The sequence below is a fragment of the Frieseomelitta varia genome, unplaced genomic scaffold (assembly GCF_011392965.1).
Source record: "Frieseomelitta varia isolate USP_RPSP 00005682 unplaced genomic scaffold, Fvar_1.2 scaffold_381, whole genome shotgun sequence".
In the NCBI taxonomy this organism is placed as follows: Eukaryota; Metazoa; Arthropoda; class Insecta; order Hymenoptera; family Apidae; genus Frieseomelitta; species Frieseomelitta varia.
In genome coordinates, this window is record NW_025110125.1 from 26,788 (window position 1) to 40,849 (window position 14,062).

The following is a 14,062-nucleotide window of genomic DNA, read 5'->3' on the forward strand; positions in this document are numbered from 1 at the left end:
AGGGAAGAATCGAACAGTGGCATGGAAATTGCACAGATACCGTGTAGCTTTCGATGATGTGTTTCGTCTGGCTCTCACGCGTCATTGGTGACACGGGTGGATGATGATGTCACCGCGTTAGTTACTCGCTCTCATCCCGTATGCGAAGATACATACGTATTTACTCGTTTGGAACGCATAGTACACGTAACGCTACTCACAATCGTTACACGCAATCTCGCGGAACGACACACGGGCCCATTGTGTATATCATCGTTATTGCATCGTCGTAATAAACGCCAAGTTTAACTTCCTCAGCCGGCATTCCTTATTCTTTCCACTGGGGTAAATTGGCCTTAGCGTCATAAAGCGCGCGAGAACAAGGTTCCGCGGTACCTTGGCGGCTGTAGTAACCGTGAGAGGAAGACGGTCGAGGACAAAACGCGTTTACCTTCTAATCGAGAATTACGAAGGCTCCCTCCTGGTGTCTCGCGCGGCGATTACGCTTTATTACGCGGTGCGCGCCGATAGATTTTCCCGGCAGTGGCGAATGGCGCGTGAATGTTACGAGAACCGCGGTGGCCAACCGGCTCGATCGTTTCCAAGATGACGAGGCTGAACACGGAATGGACAGTTACCTGGTCGATAATAGGCGCAAACTGTCCGCCAGTCTGTTATTATTTCGAATTATTCATGGCGCGCGGATGTTCTGCTTCCCGTTCGACGCGAGAGTCGCCGATCGTCGCGAGACGCACGGATCAAAGTCGACGGCTTGTTTCGAGATTTTATATCGTGGGAAACGGAAGGATCTGTTTTATCGTCGTTTCACCAGTTGTAAACGGCTAAAAAGGAGCACGATGTAGCTTTGGATCTGACCGAGGTAATAGCCTTTTTGTAACGGGGCTTTTATAACCTCAAGGCAAGTCGAAAATATTTGGCTCAAAATTGCAATATTTTCTGTTTTAAGTATATTGACATACAACCCAGACAAAACAAATAATAAACTGATCACTTCTTAGTAATGTCTATCCGGTGATATACCGATGAATTCAAAAAGAAGACGAATTATTGTATACGGTTTGGTCACTCGTTATGGTCCGTGAACCAGTTACTAGCGCGAGAGGTTAATAATTTACACATATATTACTATATTATTAATATTCATTGGAAGAACGATTGAGAACGATATTTTTCCAGTTTTAAATATATTGAAATATAACCCAGACAAAACAAATAATAAATTGATCACTACTTAGTAATGTCTATCCGGTGATATACCGATGAATTCAAAAAGAAGACGAATTATTGTATACGGTTTGGTCACTCGTTATGGTCCGTGAACCAGTTACTAGCGCGAGAGGTTAATAACTTACACATATATTACTATATTATTAATATTCATTGGAAGAACGATTGAGAACGATATTTTTCCAGTTTTAAGTATATTGAAATATAACCCAGACAAAACAAATAATAAATTGATCACTACTTAGTAATGTCTATCCGGTGATATACCGATAAATTCAAAAAGGAGATGAATTATTGTATACGGTTTGGTCACTCGTCATGGTCCGCGAACCAGTTATTAACGCAAGAGGTTAAGTACAAGAACAGGATTACCATTTTGTTTTGTTTCTATTTAGAAAACGCAAGTTTACTTTATCATTTTGTAAGTAAGTGTCTGCGACTAGTTGGTAATTTTACGAAAATAGAGTACAAACAACGAATCTGACATTCTGTATTTTTGCGTATATAGATTGAAAAATAAGAACAACTAGTAATTTTGTACTTGAAAAGAATAAATAAAACGAACGATAAAGCGATTCCTTCCTTTTCCCATTTCAATGACGCTTTGTCTCTCGAATTGGTCGTCATCTATAGGCGTTAACGACGAGCGTCTCCTCGAATTACGACCGATAAAACTTCACGGAATCATCCAGGCTATCATCTTCCATCTACCTCGTAACTCTCTGTAACTTTCTGTGTTCGGAATTTAATCGGGTGCGAGAGGAAAACGACGCAAGGATGAAATCGAAAAGATTCGCGGCGCATCGTCTGAACGAGACGGCGGGGTTGAGTCGCGACCGGAAGCTAGGCTCATCGATGAGCGGAAGGCGAACGCATCGGGAGCAGCCGGGCAAGACCGAGGGGGAACATTACGGGAGCTTTGTCGAGCAATTTCCAGAACGATTTCCGTATTTAGGTTGGAAGAAGTGGTTCTCTCTCACCTGTGCGCCTCGAAGCACGGCTAGACGGGCCTCTCTCTGCTCCAGGAGGCGCCTCTGCTGGGCAATTTCCCGCTGTTGCCTGGCCGCCATGCTTTCAAGCTCGCTGAGCACCAGCACAGCACCACCCCCGCCCACTGGTAACTGAAACAGGATTAACAGTAACGTCAGGAAAAGCGGTTACAAATATCTGCGCCGCGGGAGAAAGGGAGAGACTAGCCTCCCCCCATTTTCACCCCTTATATACCGAGGATTTTCTTCGGACATTGAGTTACCCTAGAATTTAGTTATACGAGCGTGGTTTTGTAAACGTTCCCCTCCGAAATTTCATCTCCTTTAAATTGGTAAGACGAGCGAGCCGATCGCGAGTGAGAATTGAGAACGATGACAAAGCTGTTGAAGACAAATGATAGAAACCAGTCTAGTTGAAAACCGCAAAATTTCAAGCGAGATTTCTTTCACACGGTCTTGAAGACTGAAGTCTCTCCTTTGCAACAAAATTCGCTGTACAATTGTTTTTTTTGTTAAAGCTCGAAGGTCAGAGTTTCGTGTGGAATTCAAGTTTCGAGACGAAAAATTGTTCAGACTTCCAAAAATACACCGTCGCAAGCCTGTAAAACTGCTGTGACTAGAATCACGAATTTCTATCAGTCGGAGTTTCACCGTTCAAAAAAGGATAATCCCGAGTGATTCCCAACTATAACGATCCTCAACTGTGACGCCTACGACAAGATTCCAAGTGATTTTCAACTAAAACGTGACTCTTACAGTAAGTCCCGTTTTCCAACACGCAAAGGACAACGAATCCCGTAAATCAAACACAGCCATCTGCGCGACGTTCTCGACGTCTACATCTCGAAACGCAACGACGCTGCACGATAACCGAGGTTACACAATAAAATCTCGCGGTGGATGTCGCGGGTGGGAGTGCGGTGCAAATGTCAGGCTGCCATTTCGCAACGACGAGGAACGACGAAGAGGAGGAGGAAGAACCAGCCAGGTATAGGAGGATGATGAGAAAACGAAAAGGAGAAGAGAAAGAGAGAGAGAAACTGGCGGGATTACGCGATTTCGCGGGTAGCAGAAACAAATGGAAAAACGGAAGATGCCCGTCGGGTGCGGTCGGGGGAGAGGCGTAACAGAGGCCTCGTAGAAAAGAAAAACCGAGACGAAGAGTGGTAGGTCCGGACTGGAGAGGAGCGTTCGCGGTTCTTTTTGCTTGACCTCGTGCACCATCTGGAAAGGACCGGTCGCCGATACCAAGTAGAATCCCAAGGTCGACCTGGCCCTTCGAATTCCACAGCGGCAAGGACTCTTGGTAACCTTCGTACGTCAACGAAAACGAGCTGAACGCTGCCTGTCGTTGATACCTCTGTGTGCAACGCGTTTCTTCGTTCTCGCGATTCTTCGAGCCGCGATTCACGGTTTCTTCACGCTCGTTGACCGTGCTGGATCGAGGATCTGTATCCTCTTGAAGAGACCGTGTACAACAAAACTGCGCCGAGTTAGCAAGAAATCGTTTTCGTTGACGATACGTGGAATATTTAGTCATCAAGATGTTTAACGTTATACGAGGAAGAGTCACAATTTCAGAATGACATGCCTCTTTTCAGATGGAAAAAAAGGGTGTTTTTCAATGATTTCTGATATAGTTTCCCTACCAATTCTGATGATTAAAATCCCATTTATCATCGGTTCGAAACTTCATCGCTGGTGGCCCGTTTCCCGTTCTTTCAAGCCACCGTCTCCTGCCACGTCGCAATTAAACGTCTTTCGCTTTCACAGAATTAAATTGAGCGCGCTCAACTCGAATTTCAATCTCTCTCGAGATGCGTTCTCCTTAACGAACGATTCGTTTGCCCGGTCAAATAAAATCCCCCTCCCCTCTCTACCCCCGATAGACGGGGGGACGCGATCGAAGCGAAATTGCGGCGAAAGTGGAGCACGCGAGACGCTGCTAACCCGGATTACGTGCAACATGACGAGTTCCTTTTAACGCTGCTGCTAGTTGAAACCAACACAATTCCGTCTCTCTGATCCATAGTAGTTCGCCAACGCGCGCGTTAATGCCCGTCACGTGGATAGTTTATTCGCGAGCGTGAATTCACGAAACTATTAATTTCGAAATCCCGGACGATTCTCGTAATCCTTAATGAAATCTCCTTTTATCGTGTCCCTTTATTTGACCATTCAATTTCCATCCGATCTCCCTATGCAGCCGTTGCAACCAACAGAAACGTCCGCCTGCGCCTGACACTGGGATTTAATATTAATAGGTTTGATAATAGCCAGATTCATGGAAAATCATTGTCGCAGGCGAGAAAGAGAGAGCTTTCGCGTTTCGTCGCGCATTGTTCATCGAGAACATCGTTAACGCTAGAAATAAGCTATTAGCTTATGCCAGGGTTGATCGACATCGTCGTAGGATCGTGGAATAACTCCATGTTTTTACCACCTCGTGTTTCTCTTCTCAGACTTGCGCTTATTACTCGAATAAAATATTTGAAGAATATTTGTTAAAGTAATATATGTATATCGTCTTGCTTTAGCTGATTTGAAAACAAGCAAATGAAATTATTTTACATCGTTCGATTGTCAAAAATAATAGAATAAAATTTCGTATTTGTTTCTGACTCTAATTACACAAATTATACTTACAGATTGTGAATGTTTCTGCATTTTTTTTTTTTTTTTTTTGAACGTTTAAAATTTCAGAAAGAGCTGCTGTCGTGACGTTCAATAAATTATTCCACAGAGACATAAAAATTGCATAAATGTATATAGCCTAGTTATTTTGTACTTTGATTCGGACGTAAAACAAGATTACTCATCCTGTCATCTCTGAAGTAAAAATAATACATTAGTGGAAATGATTCGTCACTTCAAATTGTTGCTTTTCATCTCGATTTGAAATAAATAAAATTTATCGAAACTCGCTCAACGTTAGGCGAGAATGGCACGTCCTCTTCCTTTCCGCCTCTAGTCCGAGAAGTAATCTTTAATGCAAAGGATCACCGGCGAACTTCTCTCGCTCGTTAACTGACGATTCAATTTTCTCGATACCGACGATACTCTCTCTCTCTCTCGTTAATCCGAATTCGATTACTTTGCACTTTGATAACCGCGAAAGTTATCCACCCGTTCTTAGACCTCCGCATTCTCCTTCGTACTTCGTCACGATCGATTTGATCGCCGGAATCTCCGAGATCCTACCTTGATATGACAAAAAAACGAACGTTTATCTTACTTAACGTTGATCCAGATTTTCTTCCTTTTCTTCTTTTGTTTCTTTTTGGAAAAAGAAGAGGGAATATCAAATTTACATCGGGTCTACTTTTTCACTCGGAATACTGTCGAGGAGGGGAAAAAAATGAGAGTGATGGCTGTCGGGCGCAATAAATCGCGCGATAAGATAAGCACGAGGGTGAATAAATATCAGACAGCCTCGGTCCAGCTGTACGAGAGGGATTTCTCGCTTTTGCAACTACGAATTTTTCAATCTGTGTGAATAAATAGCGATTGCTCGTAACGTTGCAGACAGTTGCGTTTTGAGTCATCTCCAAACTTCATTTGAGAAAATGAAGAAAGTTTGATCTCGCTTGACAGTTCACTTTATGATCAAAGGTCCTATAAAGATCTATTACACGTAAACTATTCTAGTGCGACTTTAAAGTGCGAATTTAAAGATGACGCCCAATACGTGAAAATGGTGATCTGTAAGTACATCTCAAAATAGTTTCTTCAATTCGGACGATCAACTTCGAACTGGAACGTGTTCGGATTCCATGGATTCCAAATTCTTTCGTTCACCAGTTTTCTCAAGTTCGTCGTGAATAGACGCACAGCCGCGGTCACTGATCCAGAGGAAACTGTCGGAAGAATCGAGACCGAGAGAAGCTGGCGTGCCTGCGAGCACGTACCGCGTTTTTTCGCGCGTGATACTCGGTGTAAATGCGATTCGAAGGGACATCACGCGATGCGACTTGCCCTGTTATTATCCCGTACGCTCGGAAAGGAATCCCTCCGAGCTATCTGCCCGGGCGCCATTGTGCGTTACCACTGTACACTGAAGTTTCGCTGAATCTGCTCAATTCGGTCAGCCCCTCGGTACTGATTCAACGAGCGTTCCACCTCGCCGCGAGAAAACTTATAAGAAGGCAATACTTTATATATCATCACCAGAAACTGGCAAACGCCAGTCGTTTGAACGAGAAACTCCGCTTAGTTTCTACTTCGGCGTAGCGGAAGTAGCTGCGAGTCATGTAATTATTTAGAAACGAAAGCGAAGATGGCGGCTCATCAATCCTATTTTACTGCCGGTTACGAACAACTTAATTTTCATCGCTCATCGAACAGATAATCGACGTTTTCTATTTTGCAGATGAAACGTGTTTTATATATATATATATATATATCGATCTGATTATAGATTTTCGAGGATGAACTGAATTTTCCTGTTTCTAACGTTGTAGAATTTTCGTAGAAAATCTACATGATTGTGTACGTGTATGTGTGTGTGTGTGATATTGAAAACCAATAGGCTATGTAAACTTTTAATTCTCGATACTATATTTGTCAACTTTTCACGGAATGAATTTGTTTAGTAAGACAAGAACTCCACGTTCGACGATTTTCTCTCGAAACAACAGCAAATCAATTCGATATCAAATGGATCTAGGAAAGCGAGACTCTCACACGAAAATTCTGTGCCCGCATCCTGCGAACGTCAGATGCTTGTGATACGCGAACGCCGATATTCGAGAATCGCGTATGGAAAAACAGTTTCGTTCAATTCACGTGGTCGAGGCTTCACGCGTGTAAACGTAGAATTTATATTTTTCTACATCATTCGTGCAATGTGTAAAATTGTCTTTCCTTTTTTAATTTTAATAAGATTGGGAGGGGAGGGGGGAGGGGGATAAGACGGTTTACTTTCTCCGAATAAAAATGAAAAGCCAACTGAAAACGCGAAACTCACTTCGTTAGCAAACGTACGTAATATTTTCGAGCTGGTTGCGCTTCGCGGCGCACATGCGTTTCACATTTTTTTTTTCTTTCCTCTCGGTGTTGCCGCGGTGTTACACGGTTGTTGAAAAATTGTATTTTTATACAGCAAGCGGCGGGCCTCGTTAATCTTTTCGCAACGGGGCTCGATTATTCCGGCCCAGCGGCATTTTCAAGGCTCGTTGTTTCAGCCTCTTCGCGAAATTGCACTTGGAGGAGATTGCTAGGTCTTCTGGGCTAGAAGACGTTCGGGCACAGGGAGAGAGAGAAGGAGAGAGAGAGAAGGAGAGAGAGAGAGAGAGAGCCTCGAAGGAACGAAGACACCTACGTATACATACACGTATAATTTTCGGAGGCTTCCAGGCACTCTAGGCAATAGAAACTCCGACCGACCCCTGCCACTACCATTCGAAAACCAGGTACGAGGTCGTGCAGACATATCCGCGCTATCGAATTCCCGATATCCCCGTTTACCCTCGTTTCTCTTTTAACGTGCTCATCAAAGCGTGCTTTATGAACGACAAACAGGAAGTCGCGATCCTCAGATACTCCGTTTGCGAATAATTTTCGGTCGGGTTCACTCCCTCGCGACAGCGAATCGCGGCTTGATTCTTAGACGCGCGAGATGATTCCCAGAACGTTTTCACGGTGCCGGATTTCACTTGCTAGAACGTTCACTCCGAGAAGATAAAAGTTCGTCGCTTTTTCTCACTTCGTTCTTTATTCATTATGGTACACCCTTGACCAAGTAATGCCGGTTTTTTGATATTTTTTTTTGAGTCAATACGATTTTAGAGTCTATAATATAATATATTATAATATAATATATATTAAAATATAATATTTAATATATATTTAATATATATTATAATATAATATTATATTAATATTATTATATATTATAATATAGTCTATAATATAATTTAACACTAATCAAATTAAATGTCAATGTATTTAACTAAAATATAGGTTATCTTATAGTAAGTTAAATTATTGTCACCAGATTGCAATGTTTATTAAATTTAGAAAAAACAACGTTACTTAATATATATGTTTGCTTGCTGGAACGTGACCAAGCACAAGATAAATAATGCACGAGGATTCGATTAGTATTCGATTGATTAGCGCGAGGAACGTGACGCTGAAAGAATTTGTTGACTCTCGGCAAAATCGCCGGTTTAAGTTCAAACTATTCGCTCGCGTCAGATATTTCTCAATTCGCAGATTTAGAACTAATATTGAAAAATGTTACAAATCTCCAAGGAACAAACGTGACTGATCACTTGTCAAATGTGTAACAATTGTCAAGACCGTTCAATAAAATATTACACGATAATAGAGAATAAATGCTTTTTATTCTCTAACAAAGAATTGTTGAAGATATTTATTGTAACTGTTATTGCTATACGTGGACGATAAAATAATTGAAGAGCCAATAATGATTCATCGGGAGCTTTCGTTGGATGACAGGGTTAACCATGTAACAATTGTCAAGGATATTTAACGAAATATAACGATAGAGAATAAACGTTTTTTTATTAAAAAAAAATAGTTGAAAATATCTATTATAATTATTGTAACTATACGTGAACGACGAAATGATTGAAGAGTCAGTAATGATCCATCGGGATCTTTCGTTGGATGACAGGGTTAACCATGTAACAATTGTCAAGGATATTCAACAAAATATCACATGACGATAGAGAATAAACGCTTTTTATTAAAAAAGAAAAAAAAAAAAAAAGAAAATTGTTGGAGATATCTATTAGAACTGTTACAGGCAAGGGAATCACATGAACGATAAAACGATCGACGAGCCAATAACGATCCATCTTTCGTTGGATGACTGAACGGTCGACAGGGTTAACGACATTAATTACAACAGAAGAGATTATCATTTACAAAATTATCCGAAACACGTTTTGCGGAATGATGCCTTCCTATTCCGAGACGTATCCACCGGATAACGAAGCAGAAAGATATCGGTATGGGGTGTAAACGATCGTTGAAGAAAGGAGAAACATGGTTCTGGCGCAAACGTTTCGATTGTTTTCCCTCGACGAGGGTGGGCGAGCAAAAAGCGATCAAAGGAATAATTTCGAGGATCCGTCAAAGGTTTTGCACAGTAAAAACGTAACCAGAAACGAAACCGGTCGGGCATTTAACCAGACCTACGGCCCCTTCAAATGAGCGGCGTATTGACCTTTCTCGTTTTCGGCCCGAAGCTTCCGCGGGGGTTGAACGAAGCGAGTTCTGCAATCATCACCTAACGGGTGTGGTTTGCGAAATTTCACTGTCGCGAATCTCTCTTACGGTAGGGTGAAAATCCCTCGAACCGAACGAATTGCCCTATTTTGAGCGAAAGCTCCGCTGTACGAGGAATAAATTCCTCTTTCTCTCTCTCTCTTCTGCGAGAAACAGCGATGGCGGCGTCGAACAAAGCCGAGAACGAAAAAAGAATATCCGACGGGGGCGTTGTTTGTTCGGGCCACCGTTCTCCCACGTAAAATTCTGACAACGATTCTGTAGGTACCGTTCGGGGTAGCTGAAGTTTAAACGCCGAAATTTTCCCCGTAGCAAACCGCCGTTCTCGAATTGGAGAGTAAATACGCGAGCCGCGAGAAATGGAACGGTGGGGGAAAAAAAAAAAGAAAGAAAATTTAAAAAAATAGAGGGGAAGAGGGAGGCGGGGCGGAGGAGGAAGAACCGAGCCAACGAACGATCCTCGACGATTATTTCGCGATTCGACGCTCGCCGAATATGGCTACGCTGTATGACTCTTTTTCGCTTTTTTCTTTTTTTTTTTTTCGAAAGCATTTGCCCAAAACAACCGGCAAACGAGCGGCGCGTTTGAATTGTTTGGAACACAGAACGGACACGCGCGGCACTCTTTTTGACGGATCCTCGTGGAAATCGGCAAGTTTCGCGATAACGAGCCGATAACATGTGTTGTCGAGGGTGTTTTCGACGTGGACGTCGGCGTTCGTACGCGGCAAAAGGGAATTATCCAGCCGTGAAAGAGGAGAAGAGGCGAGACAAGGAACGAGGAAACGAGCGTGGCCGTTTGATTTACGCAAATCGCGAGACGTGGCGTGTTTCATCGGTGATAAACGGTCAGATATGTACCACGATGGTAATTCCAAGATGGTAATTAAGGAAATTTGCCGACGATGGCGAAAGACGGGGACACTTGCCCGGAATTATTATACGAGAACGCATAAATACCGGGGGAGGAATCTCACCGAAATAATCCCCCCGCGGGTCCTATCCCGTTCGCCTCTGCGTTATCAAAGTTATCTCGCGACAGTTTAAGTGGCCGTTAACTATTATTTACTCGATCAGCTAACCGGGAGACGTAGTCCCTGCGTGAACTATGACTGGCCTGGCCTTCTCCGAGTGCGAAGCCATGCTTTATCGCGAGGAAGTAATGAACGTCCTTTCGTCCCAGATAAACGGCTGATTTATTTATTCGACGGGGAGGAGTACGTGCGCGTAGAAAATGGCGAAAAAAAGTCACTCGCGGCGCGGTAGCGACGAAGACCACCATCCAGAAACAGGAAATTCTTGCGGGCTCAACCGCCGAGAGAAACATTCTGCCTCATCGCGAAATTATCTCTCTCTCTCTCTCTCTCTCTCTCTCTCTCTCTCTCTCTCTCTTTCCTTGTTCTCTTCGAAGTTTGCCTCTTCGCGCAAGTCGAGAATATGTCCTCGAGGTTGCACAACGATAAAGCAACGCTGTAACTGAATACCGAGATCTTTCGCGTTTACGACATTTTTTCCCAAGGTAGAGAAAAACGGGCAGAGAAATTACAGATGGGATCTAGTATCTCGCAAACGCGCAATTCTACTTTTATTTGCAATTTCTCTATACGGTGGTTCACTCCCGACTATAGCGAAACGTTTATCGTTTCAAGTGCGCGCTGCAACTTCGCCTGACAATTAAACGAACAAGACGAGGAAGAAGATTAAAAAAAGATTAATTGACTCGACTTACTATCATTTCACGTTCCTCATTTCTCTTTTCCCTGTACGCGACTTTCAAACGAATTTCCAAACAGTTTGCATAAAACGAACATGCTGCGAGTGTATTAATTAACGAAACTTGACATCCGAGTTCGACATCGAACTTAACTCGGATTCGTAAATACACACGTTGGAATTGATCCGATCCCATTTACCATTCCCTCCCAGGACTAAAATTTACACGTAACAAGCAGAGAGAGAGAGACAGACGGAGGAGACAGACACGGAGAGGCAGAGGGATAGAGAGGAATTGGCAGCAGTGTCGGTGATCGATGGTGAGCAAGGGAACGGAAGACGAAGGGAGAGCTTACCTCGTTCTCGAGCTTAGGGGTGTCATCGCATTCCGGTTGCTTGCCGCCGTCCGCCGGTTTCTCCTTTACGGACAGCAGCTTCGGCTTTCTCTTGGATCGTCCGTGCCGTAGCTTCACCGTCACGGCTTTCGATTTGAAGCTCTCCGCCGGATAGACGCACGCCAGCATCGTGCCTCCGCGCGGTTTCGCGATTATTTTCGTTCGATTCGCCTGGCTATATCCTCCAAATATTATATCCCTATATTACCCCTCTCTTTGCTCGACTCTCGACGAGTGTCTCGTCCTTCCTTTGCACTCGCTTTGCCACGCGATTTTCTCTCGATTTCCAGCTGATTCGGCGAGAGTCGAGATCCCATCGGCCACCCCCCTCGCGACTGATAATCGAGAAACACGCACCCGCGCACGTTCGTCCAACGTCGCTCAACTAGCTGTGCTGCACTTGCTTGCTAGCTACACACACTTTTACAGGTCCCCCTTTTTCTTCCTCACGGCTTGCTGCTCGCTGTCTACCGTCTCTAAAATAACATCGATACCAACCGAGTGTGTTAACCGGTTACGAGATGATTAATTGTTAAGTATCTCGCGCGCGATAGAGGAGACCGCCTCTGGAAAGGATTGTTTCACGGGGTGGGGGAGAACTATCCCCGGATAGAACGATAATTAAACGATCGCGAGCCTCTGCGAATTATCTACGTCTGCGCTGTAACGATCTGCGATTCACGGCGAAACGGCTTCCAGAATTCGGTGTTCGCCGCTTTCGTTTGTTAGACTTTATTACGGCCGCCAATTAAAACGCGAGCCAAACTGTCGGACTGTCTCTCGAAAACCGTCGCCGCGGTTCTCTCTCTCGTTGTCACGGCTGTCACCCGTTATTTCACGTTTTCTCATCCCTTCTCATCTGCCATTTAGAAAAGTTTCATCTACCGATCGCGAATATGCCAGACGGAGAGGAGCAAGACGAACTTTGTTTACCGCTAGCGGGCGCAATGGTAATTTCACCGGGACGGGGGGGGGGGGGGGGGGGGGGGGGGGGGGGGGGGGGGGTGGGGTGGCGAATACGAAGGAAAATTGCCAGGGATATTGCTATTTTGTAAGTTAGACGGGGTGATTATTTATGAGCGCGTTTTATAATGTTTGAAGCTCACGGGAGGGTGTCCAGACGAGAAATTTCATTCTCGACCGTTTCGCCAGCTTCTGCGGCGATCCCCAAGATCCACTGAAACGCGGGATTCTCGAGTATTCATTTTTTAGGAGCCAATTTTCATATTAAACTTTTCGGTGAATATCTCACTTTCTTCGAGGCTACACGTACAACACGTAGCAATTAGACTATCGACATTTATGCAACTTCGTATTAAAAATGGAACCTAAATGTTCATTTATTTATTTGTTCATCTACGCTACTCTGGATGTTTCGAATATTTCGCCAACGAAAATAACAGTAGTATATTTCGCAATTATTCCCAGTTATACTCCTCCTATGCTCAAATAAGTAACTTTCTCAGCATTGTGCGATAAAAATTCCGACGAGGACAAAGCATTCCAAATGTTCATAAAACGCGAATGAAGAATCGGGAGAAACGTGGAGAAGATGCTCATTTACATCAGAAGGTTGAATCACGCGAGCAAGGCCAGCGCTTTATTTCGAAGGCAAAAGACACTCTGCGCTTCCAGAGGGGCGAATCTCAAATACGATTCTCGTTAGTTGCACAACCTGTTATGCTTCTACCGTTGCGGGGAGAAAACGGCAACAGGCATCGACTCGACGCGTACCCTTTGCCGATTGTCTGCAGTTCGCTAACTCTTCGTGCATCGTAAGAGACTTGAAAGCTCACGTACGAGAGATCTTGTCGAGCTTCGAATTTCACTCAAAACACAACAACGTTCGAGGATTCTACTATTTCTCCAGGAATTGGCGTATCAACGAGGATTGTGCGAAAATTGTGTTTTATGATCACTCGAAAATTCTCGCAGAAAAATAGCGTAGTTATTATAGTGTTGATTACCGATTTTTGTGAAATTTGGCTAAGTTAAATGTTTGACCACTATTTTTTACCGGCTGAAAGAGTGAAAACTACCCTCAAAGTTGGGGGTGCGGGTACATTTTGTCAAATATCTGAAGAAATCATCGAAGATATGATTAGTGTTTTTTCAACGACGACATTTAGACTGCCTCTATCCTCAAGAATTTCGTCTTTTGAAATTTTATTATTAATCGTCGTGTTATATCATACCGTTCGATTATCAGCAATTGTAAAAGACTTTATAATTTTAGCTGTTAGCTAAATTCAATTCACTCGAATTCTATTTCATACGTGAACTTTCCCTTCCGACAAAAGTCAAATCTATTCAACGATCTGACTGTACTAAATATAATAAATCAATCAACCAGTGGAGAGAAACTTCCCGCCGGAAAACGGATGTCCATTAACCAGAGTCGACTTTTCAGAGATGATGACTGTTTGACCGGATAAGCAGGTCGGAGCTGCGAATTTTCGCGGAGAAACGAGGGGGGGGAGT

At 43.6% G+C, this 14,062-nt stretch overlaps 1 protein-coding gene across 1 annotated transcript in view; it reads right to left on the reverse strand.

The window, feature by feature from the left end:
- The window catches only part of LOC122531282 (protein kinase 4-like), a gene marked incomplete at its 3' end in the record, with an annotated part of 38,779 nt that extends 26,712 nt beyond the window's left edge, over positions 1-12,067 (reverse strand). Inside the window, exons 1-2 of the mRNA XM_043659086.1 lie at positions 11,543-12,067; positions 2,208-2,348 (exon numbers count right to left, since the gene is read on the reverse strand). Of these exons, the coding sequence (XP_043515021.1) occupies positions 2,208-2,348; positions 11,543-11,710 (309 nt within the window). The remainder of the gene's footprint in view (positions 1-2,207; positions 2,349-11,542) is intronic.
- Between the last annotated feature and the right edge of the window lie 1,995 nt (positions 12,068-14,062).